Source organism: Populus alba, chromosome 8 (genome assembly GCF_005239225.2).
Source record: "Populus alba chromosome 8, ASM523922v2, whole genome shotgun sequence".
Lineage (NCBI taxonomy): Eukaryota > Viridiplantae > Streptophyta > Magnoliopsida > Malpighiales > Salicaceae > Populus > Populus alba.
This window is the reverse complement of record NC_133291.1, coordinates 2,724,134-2,744,272: the sequence shown is the minus strand read 5'-3', so window position 1 is coordinate 2,744,272 and position 20,139 is coordinate 2,724,134. Positions and strand designations below refer to the sequence as shown.

General features: G+C 32.0%; 2 protein-coding genes across 2 annotated transcripts; both read right to left on the bottom strand.

The window, feature by feature from the left end:
• Positions 1 to 9,318: 9,318 nt before the first annotated feature.
• On the bottom strand, positions 9,319 to 12,614 carry LOC118052239 (adenylate kinase 1, chloroplastic). Its single transcript, XM_035063141.2, has 4 exons — positions 12,193 to 12,614; positions 11,705 to 11,845; positions 11,187 to 11,459; positions 9,319 to 9,805 (listed from the first exon to the last, which is right to left on the bottom strand). Exons 1-4 carry the CDS (start codon positions 12,499 to 12,501, stop codon positions 9,665 to 9,667), a joined length of 864 nt encoding a protein of 287 aa, XP_034919032.1. The 5' UTR covers positions 12,502 to 12,614; the 3' UTR covers positions 9,319 to 9,664.
• A 2,334-nt stretch (positions 12,615 to 14,948) lies between these two features.
• Positions 14,949 to 19,246, bottom strand: LOC118052240 (protein TONNEAU 1a). Its single transcript, XM_035063143.2, has 8 exons — positions 19,007 to 19,246; positions 18,272 to 18,404; positions 17,545 to 17,633; positions 17,311 to 17,433; positions 16,040 to 16,167; positions 15,917 to 15,939; positions 15,679 to 15,835; positions 14,949 to 15,142 (listed from the first exon to the last, which is right to left on the bottom strand). The coding sequence occupies exons 1-8, from the start codon at positions 19,091 to 19,093 to the stop codon at positions 15,091 to 15,093; spliced, it is 792 nt and encodes a 263-aa protein (XP_034919034.1). The 5' UTR covers positions 19,094 to 19,246; the 3' UTR covers positions 14,949 to 15,090.
• Positions 19,247 to 20,139: the final 893 nt, after the last annotated feature.

Below are 20,139 nucleotides of genomic sequence, written 5' to 3'. Positions count from 1 at the left end.
GAAGAAAAGAAAACAGAAAAGATATTACTATACTCCCCGTTTTCTCCTCTCGATGACGTGGACAAAATGAAGGCTCCCAGCCCTGCCATGTCAGATACCACGGGAGAACATGTATATGAGCTGGCAAGGGATCAAAAGCCGTGCTGCGAATAAACTGTCACGAATCTCACGATACGGTGGATCCTCGTGTGTGTTAGAATGGCTGTTTCCAGAAATGTGTGATGATAACTTGATTTAAGTTGGATTTTAAGATGAATATTGATTCAGTGAAATATAGTTAATTTTGTTATGTTTTTTATAATTTAATTAATTTGATTAAACTTGATTTAAATTTGATCAAATAAATATTATATGCAAAAAAAAATTGAATTGAATTAATTTAGTGGTTTATATTACTTTTTGGATAAGTTTTCGAACTTACTTTTTGTTTTTAAACAAAAAACAAAAACATTATGTCGTTTTTTAACTTTCTTTTTGTTTTTTAACAAAAAAAAACCTGACCACACCTAAAAAAATGGATATAGACTGCACGCGCTAAGAGGAATGTATTTGCTGACCTGGAGCGTTAATCGTGAATGATGAGATGATCTCATGAGGATCTTGTAGATCATATGATGAAACGTGGCGCGGACTGCAGCGAGTTAAAGATGCTCTTGCGTTTGGGAGTACGATTGTGATCTGAAAAGACGGAAATAATCTTAGTGGCTGCTGATTTTTTCGAGGAAGGAGACACGGAGCTGACACGCGAGCAAGAAAATATCTTCGATGACGTCGTTCAATAAAGGGCCGGGTTATCGGGTTCGGTCCAAAGGGAAACATGGAACTGGGCCGGTGTTGTAGTATGGTCCCTGAAAAGCAACAAAATCCAATATCACCGAACCAAAGAAAACGATATTGTAGCCAACTGGCTAGCGCACCCGACCCCCGCGGTGAAAGGATTCTGAATTATTTTTTAAAGCAAGAGAAGAGGAGAAGGTTTCGATGTTGTAAATACGTTTTTCACTTTCATAATTCTTTTAATCCGTAAATGGAGAGATAATGTTTGTTTTTAATAAAATAAAAAAAAATTGATAAAAAATATTAATTTTAATTAAAAACTTTTAATCAAATATAATGAAAAATATATGAATTAATAGATAAATAAATAAGTTATTAATTTTAATTAAAAACTAAATCGAGACTAAGAAGAAAATAAATGTAAATAAAAATATTTAATTCATATGTCTTTTTTATTTATTTTAGAGATTAATTTTGGTTGCTACGTATAGATAATTTTTGTTAATGTATCATGTAAATATAATTTATTTGTCTAAAATTTTAAAGAAAAAAAAAGATAAATTATATTAATACAATTGAAGTATTGTGAAACCATAGAAGTAATTCAAAATACTAATTTCTATTTAAAACAAATGCACTAAACAATTAAAATAATAAGAGAGAGGATGTTAATTAAATTTAAATTAAAAAATTCAATGGAAAGTAAATGTAAAAGGCAAAATATTTATTCAAATTCAAATATTTTACTATAGCCAACTTATTTATTTTTTTTTATTTGTCTAAATCTCTAAGAGGTTAGTAAATGATTTTTATTTTTGTGTTTGTATATTTTTTTAATTAGAAGCCTTAATGTTCAGGTCGGGCATGAGTTTGACAAAATTAACTGACCTGTGCTAGATTTAGCTCAACTCAGACGGATTAAGTTATAATGATATTATTCATCTATGGTAAACTATACAGTAGCCTATTTTATAAATTGCTTTTTTTCTTTTTTTTTATTTTATTTTGAAATTGAAGTATTGTCTGGTCATTGGAAAAAAAAGACAGAAATAATCAGGATAGAGATAATATATTATTTTATCATTCATGTTTTGAAAATGATAAAAAATCATTTTAAAATTATATTAAATATAATTTTATTTTTATATCTTTGTATTTTTCTTTCCAATTAAATTCATCTCGTCTCATAAGTTCAAAAATATTAACTAAACATAATCTGAGAATAATATCATGTTTTTTTTTTTTCAAATGAAAAATAAATCACCAAGTAAACAAGTAATTTTATTATTTAACGGTTAATTATTAACGATATCAACAGGGAATTTATTGAAATAGAAACTTTTTTGTGGAGTGAAAAAGGTATGGCTATTTGAAGGCTATGTGATCAATGCAAATCTCGTAGGCAAACATGCATCATAGTAACCATTGCTTCCTGCAATCCTTTGCCGTCAAAAACTCCAGACGAGGCTTGTAGCTGGATGAACATATCTGTCTTCAAAGCATAATCAGTCACCATCAAAACCAAAAATAGAGAATCAGAACGGCAGCATTATGAATCCACGCAAGGAGATCATAAGAAACAACAAGATTTCAGTCTTCAAGCAGCCCCAGGGGGACTGGTTCAAGTCCGTTAAAATTTAAGCATAACAATTGAAAGATAGTTTATTTTCATGTTTTAAAAATATTTTTAAAAAAAATTAAATATTTTATTTTATTTTTTTAGTTTTAAATTATTATATATATATATATATATATATATATATATATATATATATATATATATATATACATTTTGATATGTTGATTGCAACAATAATTTTTTAAAAAATAATAAAAATATTATTTTAATGTATTTTTAAATAAAAAATAATTTTAAAAAAAATCATTACTATATTTTCAAACAACCATTTATTAAAAAATATGTAATGTCATGTTAAAAGAGTATATTTTAAATATTAAACTCCATTTTAATCATAAAGATTAAGTAGATTTTATTTTCAATTTTACCTTAAATATATTTTATTAATCATGCTGTTTAGATAAATTTTCTACAAAAACAAACCTAAAAATCCTATTGCTCTATACTCGCATGATAGAGGGGGGAAATGATGATGAAAAATCGAATTAGATTTCCAGAATTTCAAAAAAAAAATTATAGAGAAAAAAAAATACAATTCATTCCACTTTCAAGGAAAATTCGAGTAATTGTACGGTACCTTAACAGACTCCTTATCTCTCATTCCAGTGTAGTCTCACCAGCTCTCAAAAATTTTAATGTAACCAAACCTGAATAAATTACATGCGAATACAACATACTATTTAGTACCGTGGTTCAATAATATTTTTTTTTATTTTTTTTAATTTTAACTTTTTTTTAAAAAATATATCATTTTAACATATTAATATTAAAAATAAAAAATTTAAATACATTTCAAAATAAAAAATATTTTAAAATACAACCTTCAATACTCAAAAATTGCAGAGAGCTAAAACAGAGCTAGAGCTAACAAGTACATGCATAGCAGCGAAAAAACATCAAAACAGACATCATACTAAGAAATTTCTCTGTGTGCTTCTTAAAAAGAGAGATTAACGAGTATATTTTGAAAAAGGTAGATAAAAAAAAATTCAATCCCCATAATTTTTTTTTCGTGTCTGTTTTTTTTTATGAAATAACTAACTCCGAAAGCAACATGAAGTAGAGAGGAGAGGGAGAGATAATAATAAAAAAAGTTGTTTTAAAGTTTAAATGTATATATTTTTATTGCTTTTCGTGAAAATTAATGTAATTTTCTTTTTATTACTATGTATAACTTTCACTTTTAAATAGACATGTAGAATAACTGGTGTGGGTTATCTGGATGTAATATAAAAATTCTCTTAAACTAGCTTCTGCTTTCAGTTCTTACTGATGTGGACAAGATGAAGGCTCACAACACTGCCATGTAGATTTTTTTTCTGACGTGGCACGGGATCAAAAGCGCCCTGTGAATAATTTGTGGCGACATGTGATCCTATGTTTTTTTTTTTCGGGTGCTGATGCAGATAAAATCGAATGTTTATCCAATATCGTGTTTGTCTGAATTATCTATGCAGGAAGCGTGTTTTTTATTTGGCGTCTTTTTAAAAGTATTTTCTTTTAAATATTATATGAATTTTTTTAATTTTTTTTTATACACTCATGTAAAAAAATAAAAATAATATTATTTTAATATATTTTTAATTAAAAACTATTTTTACTGGAATATTATCCACTGCATTATTAAATACACATGATAAAACTTTTTTTCACAAGCAGGAATCCCAGGGGACTGAAGTAATGGAGTTTTTGTTGATTGCGTTGCATTTTTAAATAGGATAGGTTGATTAAAGGATGGTTGCTGGTTTAAGGACAGGTTTTTTATATTACCTTAACTGACATGTTAATTATGATAAATTACAAATGGATGAAATCATTACAATACTTTAACAGCCTGTGATGTATATACACAATAAAAAAAAAAGCATTTATTTAAATTAAACTTGTCGGAGTAGCATTCTTCATTTCTCAATGAAAAAGGCATAAAAAAACAAAAAAACAAGTCCACATGATTTGAGATATTCCATGGTAGTGACTTGTATCAAGGTTGTCAAAAATATTTTTTTTTTACACGACATGAAATATGAAATATAAATTTGGATCGTAAATTCGAATCGTAAAATCATAAAATCATAAAAAAAATATTTTAACTAATTATATATTGATAATTTTAGTCAAACAATAAATAATAACATAACACAATTAAAATAAAAATGAAATAAACAATACAAGTATCCAAATACCTTGAAATATATCATTCAAATAAAATTTTATTTATGGTTTAAATAACTTAAAAATACAAAAAGAAAAAAAATAAGATTGAACAACTATGTTTTATTGATAGAGTTTCAGAACATTTTCTAGATGATTGATCTTGAAACACACTACAGGCAACTAGTGAGATAATACAACATTCTAAGGTATATCACCAACTTCAAAAAAAAAAAATTAATAGAGACCAATACAATGAACCCGTAACAACGAGAACGAAAACATACAAAATGACATCAATTTAATCTCATGCCACCTCACCTTCCACATTTTTTTATGTTAGTAACAATTTCTATAAATAATGTCTAAATATCCCACCAAGCAAGACATGTATTTCAAGTTCTCTCTGAGTCTTTATCATCTCTCTTTAAAGTTAACAAATGGTTAGTCTAAAACACAATATTTTTCTATATACTATCTTTTATTTTACTCATTTGATTCATCACCATCTACCTCTATCTTTCCATGGTTTCGATCCTCTGATCATGCCTTCTCAACCTAAAATATAGTATAAGGCTTTTCCATATCCAAGATCCTCTAATGCTGGTGTTAGTTTGCTAAGATTTAAAATTTGAGATTTGGGGCAACGGGGAAATGAAAGACTAAGGAGTAGGGACTATGTAGTGGAGTGTCAAGGGACTTGGATAGAAAGGTAGTAAATTTTTTAACTTTTGCGGGTTAAAACTCGAAATAGGTCAAAATCGGTCAAACTCGTAAAATCGGTCTGATTTTACTGATTTTAATCGAGTTTGACCGATTTCGAATTTTAACCCGATTTGACATGTTTTATACATGTTGACTCGTAAAATCGTAAGATTTTAAGAGTCAATTCATGATTTTAACAACCTTTACTTGTATCAAACAATAAAAAATCCTTATTTCTTTATTTTTCTTACATCTATTTCTCCGAGTACACTGGATCCGGGTACATAAATTCGCTGATTTGGAGCGTCGCTTGCTGTGAACTGTTCTTGGAAGATCTCGTTGACCACGAGAACAAACGTGGCACGTTGTCCAACGAGTTAGAGATGCTCTCGCTTTTGAGAATCGTAATTTGATGGTGTTATGAAATGACGGAAATGCTCTTTGTGAATGGTGAGTGCTTTGACGAAGGCGACAAGGCGCTGACACGTGAGCAAGAGCATCTCTTCAGTGACGCCATACATCACAGAACCGGGTTGTCGGGTTCGGTCTTGAGCGAAAGTTAAAAATAGGCCTGGGCCGATGCTGTATTGTTATGGCTGCAAGGTTTATTATTAAGCTGTTAGTGTTTAAAGCATTTTTTATTTAAAAATATATTAAGATAATTTTTTTAAAAAAATAATTTTTTGATATCAGTATATAAAAAAATTTAAAAATAATAAAAAAACATTAATTTAAAATATAAAATTTAATTTTTTAAAAAATATGGTTAAACCGCATTTTCAAATAGGCCTGTCAATGCACATTGTAGGATTCATTCGTTTGAAGATTTATATTTGCCTGGTAATTATATATATATATATATATATATATATATATATATAAAGTGCAATTGCTTATCGTTTCTGCTCGTGAGGTGCCTGGAGACATACATGGATTATCCACCTTTATTTTGTCTAGGCTCTTTATGGTCCCGCTTTGGAAAACTTCATGCTTCTTATCTGATGGACTAATTAATTAGGTAAGGTGCAGCCAATTATTTTTCTGGTCAACCATTCTGATTATTAAGAACTGGAATTAAATATAGGATGTGTGTGGAAGTCTAACCTGCAACTTGAAGGGTTGGAAATTTCCACCTTGCATTTCGAATTCTGCCATTTTTCCATTTTACCCTTTTGATTTTTGTGCGTTTGAGGTTGTCTATATATATATATATATATATATACACATCACAATATAAATTTGGATGCTAAAATTATAGATAATTTTTTTTAACTAATTACATCTTGATAATTTCAGATGAAATAGTAAATAATAGTATATTATAATTAAAATAAAAGTAAGATAAACAATAAAAAATCCAAACATTTTAGAATATATAAAAAGCTAAAAATAACTGATCAACCATTTATTCTATAGTTATAAAACTTAATATAATAGCCGGCGCAATAAAATGATCTAGTCATAAAACAAGTGGGTTGACTCAAATCATCTCAAATTAAAAATCACAACACATTAATATAATTATTTTGACATCATACAAGAAATATTATTTAGCAACAAACAATAATTATTAGTTTTGTCTTTTTTATATAAGAAAGTGCCAATACTAAACTCTAAAGCAAAGAAAAGTTGTTATTCAACCCATAATGTCCACTTCTGCTGCATGTTTGGTGAACATGGATGTTATATTCTCCTTAGCATCAAAGATTAGAAAAAAAAAAGAATTGAAGAATGTCAACTCCCCTGCAATTCCCCAGCTTCGAAACTTCAAGGCTCAACCCAAAAACCTATTCAAGCAACATCAAGAGACGTGTCTCTCTAAAAGTAGAAGAAAATAGAACTCGAACCATAAAATTTCGCATGCGCAAGAACATACACTCAATCACTTGTGCTTCTGGTTTTCACTAAGCATGCACAAACAACGTTGGACATAATATCAGCTTCTTTCTGAATGCCACTGCCCCTTGCTAGATCCATTACTTGACAATAACAAATCAGTTCCAAGATAAGAGGAGAAGATAACACGGGACAAAAGAAAGGATACGAGCATCGAGTGGATCTCTGACTTATTAATTCAGACACCGTCAATCAACCTCCAAAGAAATCGACACAACACGATTTAACAAAGAGATAATGTTCAAATACCAACATTTTTTAACAAAGAGATAATGTTTAAACCAGATAGTTGACCCAAATTTTTTTTAAAAAGTGTAGAAGTAGCAACGAGAATAAGTAGGAGATATAGAGCACCTGTATAAGTAGCCTGATTTCTCCGAAAAACTATCTATTAGAAAACAAAGCGATTTAGTTTTTGACTGTTTAAACAATAAGATAGTTGCTAATAAATTCCTTGGCTATTCAAAGAAAAAAACCAGGTTGCAAACTTTAACTTTTTTTTTTTTTTTTCCTTTTAGGCACAGTGTAAAATAATAATAATATATATATAAGTTGGGTTTCACCCGGGTTTACCCGGATCATGGGTCAACTCATCGATCCGGTCCGCGTTTAATAACCATGATTTATTCATACAAAATCAAGAAAACAATAATTTTACTAGTTTTAAGTTTTTATTTCTATTTGCAGGCATCATAAAACCCAAAAAAAAGAAAAAAAAAGCGATGCACGCTATTTATTTTTACAAGTAGTTTAAGATTCGGACAACAGAGGAGCATGCATGTCTGTTCATTATTGTAATCTCAATAATAAAAGCCTATAAAACATTACCAAAATTGATTATACGAGTATTCTGACAATAAATGTCCAAAAAATGAATAAAACTATAAGAAGTGAATGCCCCAATAAAAAAATTGTTAACTAGCTTGACGTTTCATGTCTTTTTTTATATATAAATATTTTTTTAAACATAAATAATATCATTTTTTCTTGAGGATACGTGCATTTTTTTTCTTTCTGCAAACATTAATTGCAATTTTATCAATTAAGGGGAAAAAACATAGAAGAGAGGAGAAATAATTGAGAAGGATGCCTTCTACGAGGCAGTGATTCCAGTTCAAGCAGAGACGGGAAAAGAATGTTGTCCTGTGAGGCTATGATTTTTCGCTTTTAACAGACTTTGCTTCTTATGCCTTCCTTGTAGTTTGGTACGAGTTTCTGGCCACGTTAACAAACGCACGCATTTGAATTAGATTCCTGAAAGTTGCCCGCACTGCATTTTGTTTTTTCGAGGTTTGTTCCCGATTCCTTATCGGATAAGGCTTATCCCTTTCTTTCTTTTTCCTTCTTCTTTTTACCTTGAAAAAAAAATTGTGACCTCATGGCTCATCAACGAGCATGGCCTAAGCATCTGGTCAAGTGATAACCGATGGAACACTAGTGTATAGCAGGCATGACGATCGAAGTTTTTTTTCAGATTCAGAACATGTAATGTGATAGATTTGCATGCTCCTGTTGAATATTTACACTATCTTCCCACACGCACTCTAGTAGAGCGATAAACTGGCTCCGTCCAGCTTTCTATTCGATCAGCGGGAGAAAGAAGACGACTTGGAATGACTAAACGGGAAACAAAATTTTAATACACGGTGACATGTATAGTTCATCTTCAACATAGACGCAACTCGGGCAAGAGTGAAAACTGAATCAGTTACGCAGCTGCAAGAGAAGTGCTTAAAACCTCTGGTAGGAGCGTAGATTCACAGCACAAGAAGATAAAAAACTGCGTATAAGCAACATGTAGGGAACACAAATTAGCATGCCTCGCATTGATCTGAAAGGAGAGGACTGTCATCCTGAGAAAGAAAAACTGCGAGATGATAGAGAAGAATGCTGATAGATGAGAAGCTAATATAGGTGAGCACAATGTTTCTTATGCATTTAGACTGTGAACAAGAGTATATTGATGTTGAGTTGCTTGTCAATTGCCACAATAGAAGGTTATCCATGCGAAGTTGGGAGCTCAAACAACTAATCCATCCAATCTCAACACATGCAAGAAACAGAAAAATAAGGTAGCACCTCACAACAAGTAATGTAAACAACAAGAAGAGAGATAGTAGGTCCTGTCTAAACAAAACTAGAACATGGTCTTTTGAGTCAAATGAAACAGTTTATTCGGTTTCCACTATTGTTTGCTATTTCTGTTCAAAGAACCCTTAAAAACGAATTTCAAAACCAATTGTTATAGCAAAATTGAATGGCATTGACATCTGTCCATTTAATCACTACAAGCCAAATGCATCTAACAACAAATCATATCGTCAACCAAGTCCATTGAATGGCCTCCTTGCTCCCCAAACAATAAAATTATGGTAATGGTTTAGGCTTGTTTATTTGATATAATTGTTAACCTCCTTTTTTCTAAACACTATGCATGTAGTCTCCCACATGCAAAGAATGACCTAGCTTGAGAATATGTTGCAGAACTATGGGAGTTCATGCTGCTGCAGAGCATTTATCCTCGTGGTCAAGATTCAGAGCTTCCAGCAGCTTTGGCCAGGATTCTGGAATTCCTCCAGGAAGATCAAACTCCAACAACTTCCCACGACTGCGGTAGAACTCCTCAACAGGTTGACTCTGCAAGAAAATATGGTTTGCAGATTTCAGGCCATTAATTGCAGAACAAATGACAATTACAGCTATTAATGTCAGAATCATTTTAAAAAAAACTAATTTGTGCCAAGAAGTTAAGCTCAATTATTATGATTGTGCACTTCTCTACCCAATATGCCACTTTCAAAGGAATGATAAAGGGAGGTGGAGGGAACAGAGGAAATATGCAGCATGGCATCCATGTATTGAAAAGAAAATTCTGGCATTTATATGTTAAGCAAACACCCTATGGACAAACATTATAGATAGAACAATGAATTTGAAATCAAATGCACCAACTACACTGTATACGTATCACAGGAACGCCCAACTGATCTACTGCCTTTTCCCACAAGTAATATCAAGATAAACTACTGTTTCTTGTCCTCTCTTTTTTCCCGAATTCTGTTGTGCAAACCACTGCTGAGATGTAAAAGTACAACTTAGGACACCTAGATTATGATGCAATTAGAACGACAGTAACAATAAAAAACTAGAGTTCATGATTGTGTACATATTGATGGGAATGACAGCTGAAATTGGGCATAGTACCAAATATTACTTTTTTTTAACAAAATCTTTTTTTTTTTTCAAAAAGAAAAGGGGCGAAACAAGAAAGGCAATCTTAGTCTTTGAGAACTATAAAGTGAACGAGAGAGTCGAACATCTTAATGTTTAGATTTCAGACATCCACAAATTCAGAATTCCAAAAAAAAAAAAATTGCTCTTGCACTTGTGTTTTTCGTGTGTCACCATGAAAAAACATAAAAATAATAAGTCAGCCATATATTTTGAGTGGAAATCAGCATGTAGAACAGGTTAGTTTGTTGCATTGGTAAAAAATGTATGTGCTTTGAGTGAGAACATGTATAAATGGTTTCTAACAAATTCATTTGTAACGCCAAGACTATTTTTTACTTTCCACCACATGTTGCCATATACAAAGCACTTATTATCTTTCCAATGGTGATAATCATTTAGAGAGAAATCATAATAGACATAATGAAGATTTTTAAGATCCATGTATCATCTCAAATCTACTGAGGAGGGTTTGGGGGGATTGTTTTGGAGTGCGGGGGGGGGGGGGGGGCATACTTTTCTCTCGTCAATTATCTGCAAGTTTTTCTGTGGTCTAACAAATAGATATAAGTCATATTTCACCTTTTTTTTCCCCAAATATACAACAAGGTACCATAAACAGGCTATAAAATATTTCATCTGGCAGAAAGATACTTAAAAAGAAGATGATATCCCATAAATTACACGTGGCTGATCAGCAGATGATGTGTTATAGAACTTCACAAGTTCATATGATGATTATATTAAAAAAAAGCACCAATAGGAAAAATGAAAGATGCAGTAATACCTTTTCATAATAAATACGTAGTCGCTCCTTAACAACTTCTTCAGTGTCATCAGCTCGTTGGATAAGCTTTGGTGCACATTGTGGAGGAGCAGGAAGTGGATCCATATAAATTCCAGGATTCCCGTTCTCACCCTTGATGTCAATGCAAGCAATGTTGTAATTTCTTCCACACTCAACGCAAATCCTTCTCCCAAGGCATTTTGCAAGCAGCGCTTCTTCTCGAAGCTTGAGGTTCACCACCAAGTCAATGTCTGTTACTCCCTCCAGTATTTCCTGCAGTATGACCAGAACATGAATATCAGGTTGGATAGACAGACACATTGTCTACAATAGAAGAGAAAAAGAAAACAAAGCACATCACGTAACAATTTAACTCAAAAACTGCTAATGAGAAAACTAAATGTGCTCAACCAGCTAATCATTCACAACTAGAATTAATTTTTTTTTAATCAGTTTCAAAATCCATGAGAAATATATAGACAACTGCCAACAAAACTAATAGAATAACAGCAGCTCACCGCTTGTCTAATAGTTCGAGGGAAACCATCAAGAATGAAACCAGATTCGCCCTTAGCTTCTCCAGCTTGAAGACGTTTTGACAGTAAGCTTATAATGATCTCATCAGAAACTAATTTCCCTTGATTCACAGTCTCCTTAAGCTACAGTACAGCAACAAAAAGAAAAATCAATAATAATCAGCTCAGCAATGTTCAGATACCAATATTTGTTAGCCCCGTCATGTGGGGCCCAACTATTATAGCACCCGAGAATTTTTCCAGAGTAAGAAGCAAAATATCAAACAGGTAACAGTCAGTGTCGCAATCTCCAGGAAAAAAGCAGTCTTTAATAAATTTATAACGCGATTGAATTCAAACAAAATCAATAAAAGTTACGATGCAATTCATTTCGAAATTTCAACTGCAGATATTCAAACTTTCGCCAACCAGAGAGCCAAAACGAAGAAAGAGGCGCAAAAATCTAAAACCCTAAAAAAAAGAGCAAATACCTGGGAGGCAAGTGGGCCAGAGGAATTGAGCTCCTCGCGAACCAGATCACCGGTGGCGATGTGAGGAACACCGAGAAAATTGGAAAGACGCGAAGCATAGGTACCTTTACCTACACCAGGACAACCAAGAAAAACCCACTGGATATTTCCTTCCTTAGGTTCCTGACGGAGAAGTAGAGAGTTGTGAGAAAGAAAAGAAGGTACTTTGAGGTCAATTTCGGAATTCAACTTAGTTATAGAAAAACTTCGAGATATACAAGAAGAGAGTGATTTTATTGAGGTTTTAGGGATTCTTGAAAGAGCAGCCATGGATAGATCCGGGTTTTTCTTGGTTGGAAATAGAAAGAGAAGAGATGGCGTGTGGAAAGCAGGAGGCTGCTTAAACTATGTTTGGTCTGGTTGAGGTGATGGAAGGTTAAGGCTTTTAATGGTTTAGAGTGTAGTGAGTTTACTTTTTAAAATATTTTTTATTTATAAATATGTTAAAATAATAATTTTTTATTTTTTAAAAATTATTTTTAATATTAAAATATCTCAAAATAGAGTTAATCATATTCTAATGAAGGGGAAAGTGCTGATTAGGACTTATTTGGTATTGAGATTGTTATTGTGATTGTGATTTTAAAAAAATTTATTTTATAAAAATTATTTTTAGTTGAAGTTGATTTGAAAAAATATATTTTTGGTTAAAACTATGGTTGAAATTAAGATTGAACAAAAAGTTGTTTGATATGTTTGGTTAAAAAAATACTTTTCAAATTGAAGTTATAAAATAATTAAATATATATATATATATATATATATTAATATTGATGATTTTTAATTTAAATATTGTAGATTTAACTACTGTTATTACATCATGAAATAAATAATATTGATATCAAATATTTTTTATTATTCCATAAAATTACGTGCAATGTCATCACATACAAAATCTATCAAACTATGACTATATTTTCCATGGTTTTTTAAGCACGCAACAACAAAAATTGAGTTTTTTTAATTTATATAGTGTCATTGAATAATAAAGATTGTGATATTTTTATTATTGGAATTGCGATCAAATTCCACAAATGTTACCTCATCATGCAATATCTTTCTATTTATGTAGTGTTATTAAATAATATTAAATACTAGTTTTTCAAGTAAAACATAATTTTTTTTAAAAAAATTTACAATTTCATTACATATAAAAGTCATTCGATAAGAACTACAGTTTCCATGATTTTTTGAGCGTGCTATAAAATTAGTTAAAATATTATAATGAATAAAATTAAAATTACAGTACAAGTAAATTTAATTTACCTTAAATTAATTTTTTTTAAAATATTGTTCACGTTCATGTAAATAATACAAGTGAAATCAATTAACCATGTTGTTTTTTCAAGAGAGAGAGATAAACTAAACTTTTCGCATTGGTTTTTTTAAAAAAAAATTTCACGTGAACAGTACGACAATGAAGCATGGCTCCACTATTCACTGAACAGTGGAGCCATGCTTCACTGTTCATTAAAAACACCCACGAGAAGTAGCAAAATGCTGCTTCTCCAAATCTTGCGGCACAACAACGAAAGTTGGTGGATCCTACTAAGCAAAATCACTTTTTTTTACTTTACCAAACACTGATATGTGTGGCTGCGGGTGAACCTCACCCGGAACCACATTACCAAACAATCTCTTAAAAAGTGTGCATTTTCTTGTTTATGCTTTTAAAGTGTTATTTATATAAAAAATTATTAAATTGTTTATCCTAGTATAGTGTTTTTATATTTTATCTAATCATAAATAAAAAATTATTTAATTAATTAAATAATTTTTTGACATTAAATCACACATATAATTGCATATTAAATTTCAATCCTATAAAAGCTAAAATAATTTATTTTTAATTTATTTTACATACAAAAATTCATCTCACAATAATTTTAACTATACACATATTTTTTTAAACATGTGTTTTAAAAATCAAAACTAATTTTTTTCTTAAACCTTTGTTTTTTAAAATATAACTATAAAATCTGAGCACAATATTGAATGCAAACCAATACTTTCTAAATTTTAATGTAAAAACTATAATATAATAATAATACATTTTCAATTAAAAAAACTTTTATAAAAACATTTACACGAAGAGTTATGTAATAAACATTTTTTTCTTCCTTTTTCATTTTTTTTTGGAATGTCTAACATGAGGATGGAATTAAGCATTAATTCGTCTTTGGAATTAAGACTGCCGACTCTATTTTGGACGGTATTGATGAAAGTGATTTTCTTGTTTTATATACACGTATCCCTATCCAATTAAATTCGTCATCCCAAATGTTTTTCAAATTTTTTTTATTTTAAAAACAGCCATTTACACCCAAACCATCCATGTTCCAGCTGTAAAGAGAGAAGCTTAATCCATCCTTTAACAGGTCTGATCTTTCGGCCTCCCTGATCAACTAAAAGATTTAGATTCAGGGCAATCTATGTACAAGCCCGCCCTAACTTATTTTTTATATATATATATATATATATATATATATATATATATATTTTATCGTCCTCACTGTTTTATTCCTAATAACACAAATTCTTTTAACCTAATGCCGCAAAACATGTATGATAAATTAGTATTAGCACTACTAATAAAAGCCAATAACCAACTCTTCACCCGCCGATATGAATCTTCCAAACTCTGTACACAAGTTTTATGGCAATCACAAATTCAGATTTAAAATTGTGTCCAAAGAGAAGAAAAGAAGCAGGAAAACTCATCAAAACACTAGAGCACCTCACAATATATTTAACCAAAAAACAAAACACAAATCGCTACCTCGTTTGGCTGATGAAAAAAACATTAGTGGATAAAAATAAAAATACACACTAAGCTACTCATTGCATCATTCGAGGATGCTAAACGTGGTCAGCCCTCCCCCCGTCATCACTGATGCCATCCCCAGCATGCCTGCAACCAAACCCCACACATAAGATCATGAAATTTATATATAATCAGGTGACAGACACAGGCATGAGGCTATCTCAGCGAACAGCTCCTTTGATCAAACAATACATCAAATACAATACCTAATGGAAGAATTCAGTTCATCAGAATGATATTATAGGACCTCTCATTATAAGCTACCTAAAAGCAGCAGCAGCGAAGCGACTGCTAGTTAGTTGCCCGCCAATTTAGCTACTCTAAAATGTTTAACAAGACAAAGGACTGGGGGGCAGCCAATCAAAATATGGTCTCAGGATTCTCAAGGGTGCAATGTCCAATATAAGACAATTTGCAGTATAAAAAAACTTCATAACAGTCTTATCACACCCTTAGCATTTTTCTAATATAGGGCAATCTCCAGTTTCCCCGTTACTGCACATAATTTAAATATACACAGTGACAACTGTTCATTTTGTAATTGCTCCAGAATAAATGGTTATCAAAATAAACTTTTACCTATTTCATAATGGAAGAATTTTGAAGACGCATGAGAAACTAACCTCCAAGATGTAGTCAGATTCCTAGCTTTCCTGTCCAACTGAAGGTTTTCAAGGGCAGTAGAAGCTCGAATCACATCCTCAGGTAGTTCATCACCATCATATCTCCAACTGTTATCATCTTTCCTGTAACCAGACATGGAAGACCCTGCTCTCCTATCTGCACCATGTACAGTATTAGAAACAGGGAGCAACTAGGAAGGAGATGGTAGAGCAAATGATGCATATTTTAATCACTCACCAGATGCCTGGGAAGAAGCTGGCCTGGCAGCAAACATGTGCACAACAGAAACAATTATAAGTGTATCAGGGAAGGAAATATTTGACACCAAAAAAAAAATAAAAGCTGGAGGTGGCCCAGCACCTTATTAATGGAGGTAAGCCACCAGCAACAGATGATGATGAGGGTCTTCGCATGTTCCTAGACTCTACATTGGATATGGACTCGGTTTCTGACATTCTCCTTCCAGTACCCCTTCCTTGGGATAAATTCTGTAATAAAATGATTTTCATTGATAAAACAGTGAATGATTTTAGAAAAAAAAACATCAAGAGACAAGAAATCATGAACAAGCAATATAGTTATTGAAATTTGAATAGTGTTTTGAACCTTATTCCAGGAAAAAAATATCTCCTCGAAAAACATACATATTGTTTTTAATCAAGTGAGAGAATTCAAGATGAAATTTAATGGTGCCAAACAAAAGCCTTTTATCAAAGCCGCATGGAATTAACTTATAAATCCTCAATTGCCACTTAGATCCATAAAGGATCACAGACTTCTCAAAATTAGTCTCATGTTATGTCACTTTGCCGCTTCAGCTCATTCAGATGCATTCTCCTCAAGTGTTTTACAATAGCCACCTATATGTCATCACATCCTCCACTTGAGCATGCAGATTTTAATCTTCAAGGTCCAACGGGTTTGAGAAGCTAAGCTCAACCTATATCTCAATGGCTTAAAAACTGAAATAAGTTTTTCTCATAAATTTTAATTTCATCTTCCATGCTTGCAGATTTATACACCATAACATATTCATCCCAGCTACAATCAACATTGAGTCTTTTTAGTGGGAACTCACACTTGGTTTCTTTAAGCCTTCAATCATCATTGAACCAGCATAGATGATATTCTCCTCAGGCACCAATATTTCCATAGCTAAAAGTGGTCCCTTACTCTACCTAAGATTAGCTCCTAAGCATTTGCAGTGTATAAGATAAGAACATGGTATCTGTGACTGGAGCATTAAGAACAAAATCTTAAGTCCTATCAAACAATTAGCAAGCTCATTTCAGTCCCCATAACAAAACTAGTCCACTATTCAAGTGATATAAGACAGCAAACAATAGCACCCATCCATCTTAGTTCATGAACATCTTAGTAAACATCTTCAAGCACTTGACAATAGGCTGCGCAGCTTCCATTTCACGCATGAACAATTATTACAAACTCAGACATCACAAAGCAAAACTATCGATAATTCCTTTTGATATGTTTGATTTCTTTAAGAATAATCAGATGTCCAAAGAGATTGTATTGCATTACATTTATAGCTGGAAGCAGACACCATAAGGCCAGTTTTCTTTCACCCAAAAGTCTTAAAAGCAGATATGCAGTTACAGATAGGGACAAACCTCAAACTTCAAGAATCCTTCAAGAACATCCAAAAGCAAAGGAGCACTATCTCCATTCCTGTTCAGGTCATATCCATTCTTGCTACTGAATTCCTTCAACTCAGCTTTCCAAGAATCCTTTTGCTGAAGGGAAGATAAGGAATGCAGTTTAATATTCACAAATCAAGTACAGTGAAAATCATATAAAGGTGTTAAAAACTCCGGAAATAATACACTGATAAATTACATGATTACCAAATTGCACTCTGGTAAATAGACTTTTAGCGTGTGATTTAGCTGCCCCCAGTCTAAGTATTCACATATTAGTGCAGTTAGCAGCCTCCCTGCATTTGTTTTTGGAAAAAAATCAACACAAGTGACTATGAACATCTTACTTTACCAGAACACATGCACTTGTTTAAGTTACTACAAACTTTGAACATTGTGACCAAGTTACACAAGGCAATCGTTTTTAGGAATAGATAGGCAGGGAATAACTATTTGATATCCTATCTTAGCAACTTCCAACAACCAATAAAAGATCAGCGATCCTGTGATGTTCTCTACCCCTCAAATTCTAACGGGGAAACTTGAAGGTCCATAACCTATACGGATCTGAAAGAGCAGAATTTTGATTTTGGCTAGCAATAGCATGTCCACTCATGAAGCTTCAAAGTCATAATTGCCTATGAAAGATATTGGAAACATAAAATTTGGCCCAGGGAAAAAAACTTATTAGCTACCCCCCCCCCACCCCAACTACCATGATGGACTGAATTGAAACATAAGTATTGGTCCAGGAGGAAAATAAACTGGCAACTCGGTTCATTTCATGGCCTAGTACAAACCCACATAACCCAACAAAATGCTAGCCAATGTACGCACCCACGCACTATATTGGATTTCATCAATCTAAACAAACATTAAACAAAGTTTCAAAATTGAGAGACAGACTAAAAGGGTCATGAATCCAAGGACTAACCTGATGGAGAAGCGTGAAGTTGCTTAGCACGATCATTGCAGCTTCCTAATAATGCAGGGGGTAGGCCTTCATCCTTATCAATTACCCTATCCTCCTCTTCAATTGCCTCAAAAACACTTGCCCTCAGTTCAGCCTACAAACAGAGTAAAGAAGTAACAAAGGAAACCACAAACTTCGCCATACAGATTACCGTGCCTGATTACATTCTCTATATAATTCCACTCAATAACCACACTTTCTAATACAAAAGAAAAAAAAGGAGTGAATTGCGTCATTAAACACTCGGTGAACAAGATAGCTAAAATGCAGAACCAATACGAATTTAAAAGGGAAAAGAAAAGCCGTCTAATTCACTAAAAAAAAGCTCAAAATCTTGAAACTTTGAGCTTTACATTTGGCTACAGGGCTTTGATCCTGCACAAAACACAAGACCCTAGCTACGAAATATAAAATAACCTTTTCTCCTCACAACCAATGGGAGAAACAAAAGAACCTAATTTCAATTTCAAACAAAGAAAACAAGATCTAGAGCAAAAACAATTATTCAATTGAACAAAGAAAAAAGGTTCCATTTTTTTCCCATGGGATAAGATCCAGCCAAAAAATAAGAAACTTGACTCAAGATCAATTAGCTCGAGACAACTGAATTTAAAAATTCACAATCAAAATAATCCTTCTACTTTTCAGTTTATCATCAATATAAAAAGAAAACCAGAAAGAAAATTGAGTGATTACCCGGATCTTAGCAAGGACGCCCTTTTTTTCTAGGGTTCGAGTGACAAGTGTTTTCAGGTCCATCATTTCTCTCGTGTAATCATCCATTTTTGTTCAGGGAGGGCTAGTTCGTTTCTCCTCTGCTCACTGTTATTTATGAAAAAAGTTAATTTTTTCGAGGAGAAAGGGAAACAAAGAGAGAAGTGTTTTTCAGGGAGGAGATGGGTGTAATCACAGTCTTAACTAGGATTGCTTTTGGTAGTGAGGGTGTCTAGTTGATGGTACTGGAGGTTGGATCTGGGTCGTCCATGCCATGATCTGAGGTTTGAGTTTATGGGTCCTACTTGCTGACGAGTAAAGTAGCTCCTTAAAGCATGATTATTTTTTTTGTGACCAGCCAACCTTTCCACCCCCAAAAAATCAATAATCAATGGATTTATCGCTTATTGGTGTTCTTTTAACTCATGAGATAAAAGTAGTAACATAATACATCATTAATCTAAACAAATCCAAGTTATAACAGCAACTTGGCAAGACAGTGTACCTGTTTTTTACTGTTTGCAAGAAAGGAAAGCCTTCGTCGGTTGCTATTTTTTGAGGATGAGAATATTTTTTTTTTATCAACTTTCACATGTTAATATTTATGAAGAATCTTAAATTGCCCTGAGAATAATCATCCATAACTATATTTGGTTTAGAGAGAGATCTTCGCTTTTTATTTAGTTTTCTGGCCAGTGTTGTAAAATTTCTTCATTATATACCACGTAAATTTCAAATGTAATAGCATAGAAAACATGTTCGCTCATTACCGCAAGCAAGAATGATGCTCCACTCGAGAATAGCTTGGGAACTGTGATTTAACCTCTAAAAATATGTTTGGAAATATGATTATAATTATATTTTAAAATGTTTTTAATTTAGAAATGTATTAAAATAATTTTTTTATTTTTAAAAAAGTTATTTTTGACATCAACATATTAATAAAAAAATTATTAATTTAAAATAAAATATATTTTTTATAAATATAAAAACAAAGAGAAAGAATGTTCTCGTTTGGACTTTGGATAGATTTCGGCTTCCATCAACTAAACGATTTAAAGCGTAGACTATGATATCCAGAATGTTAAATGATAACAGGCCTTGCTTCAATATTG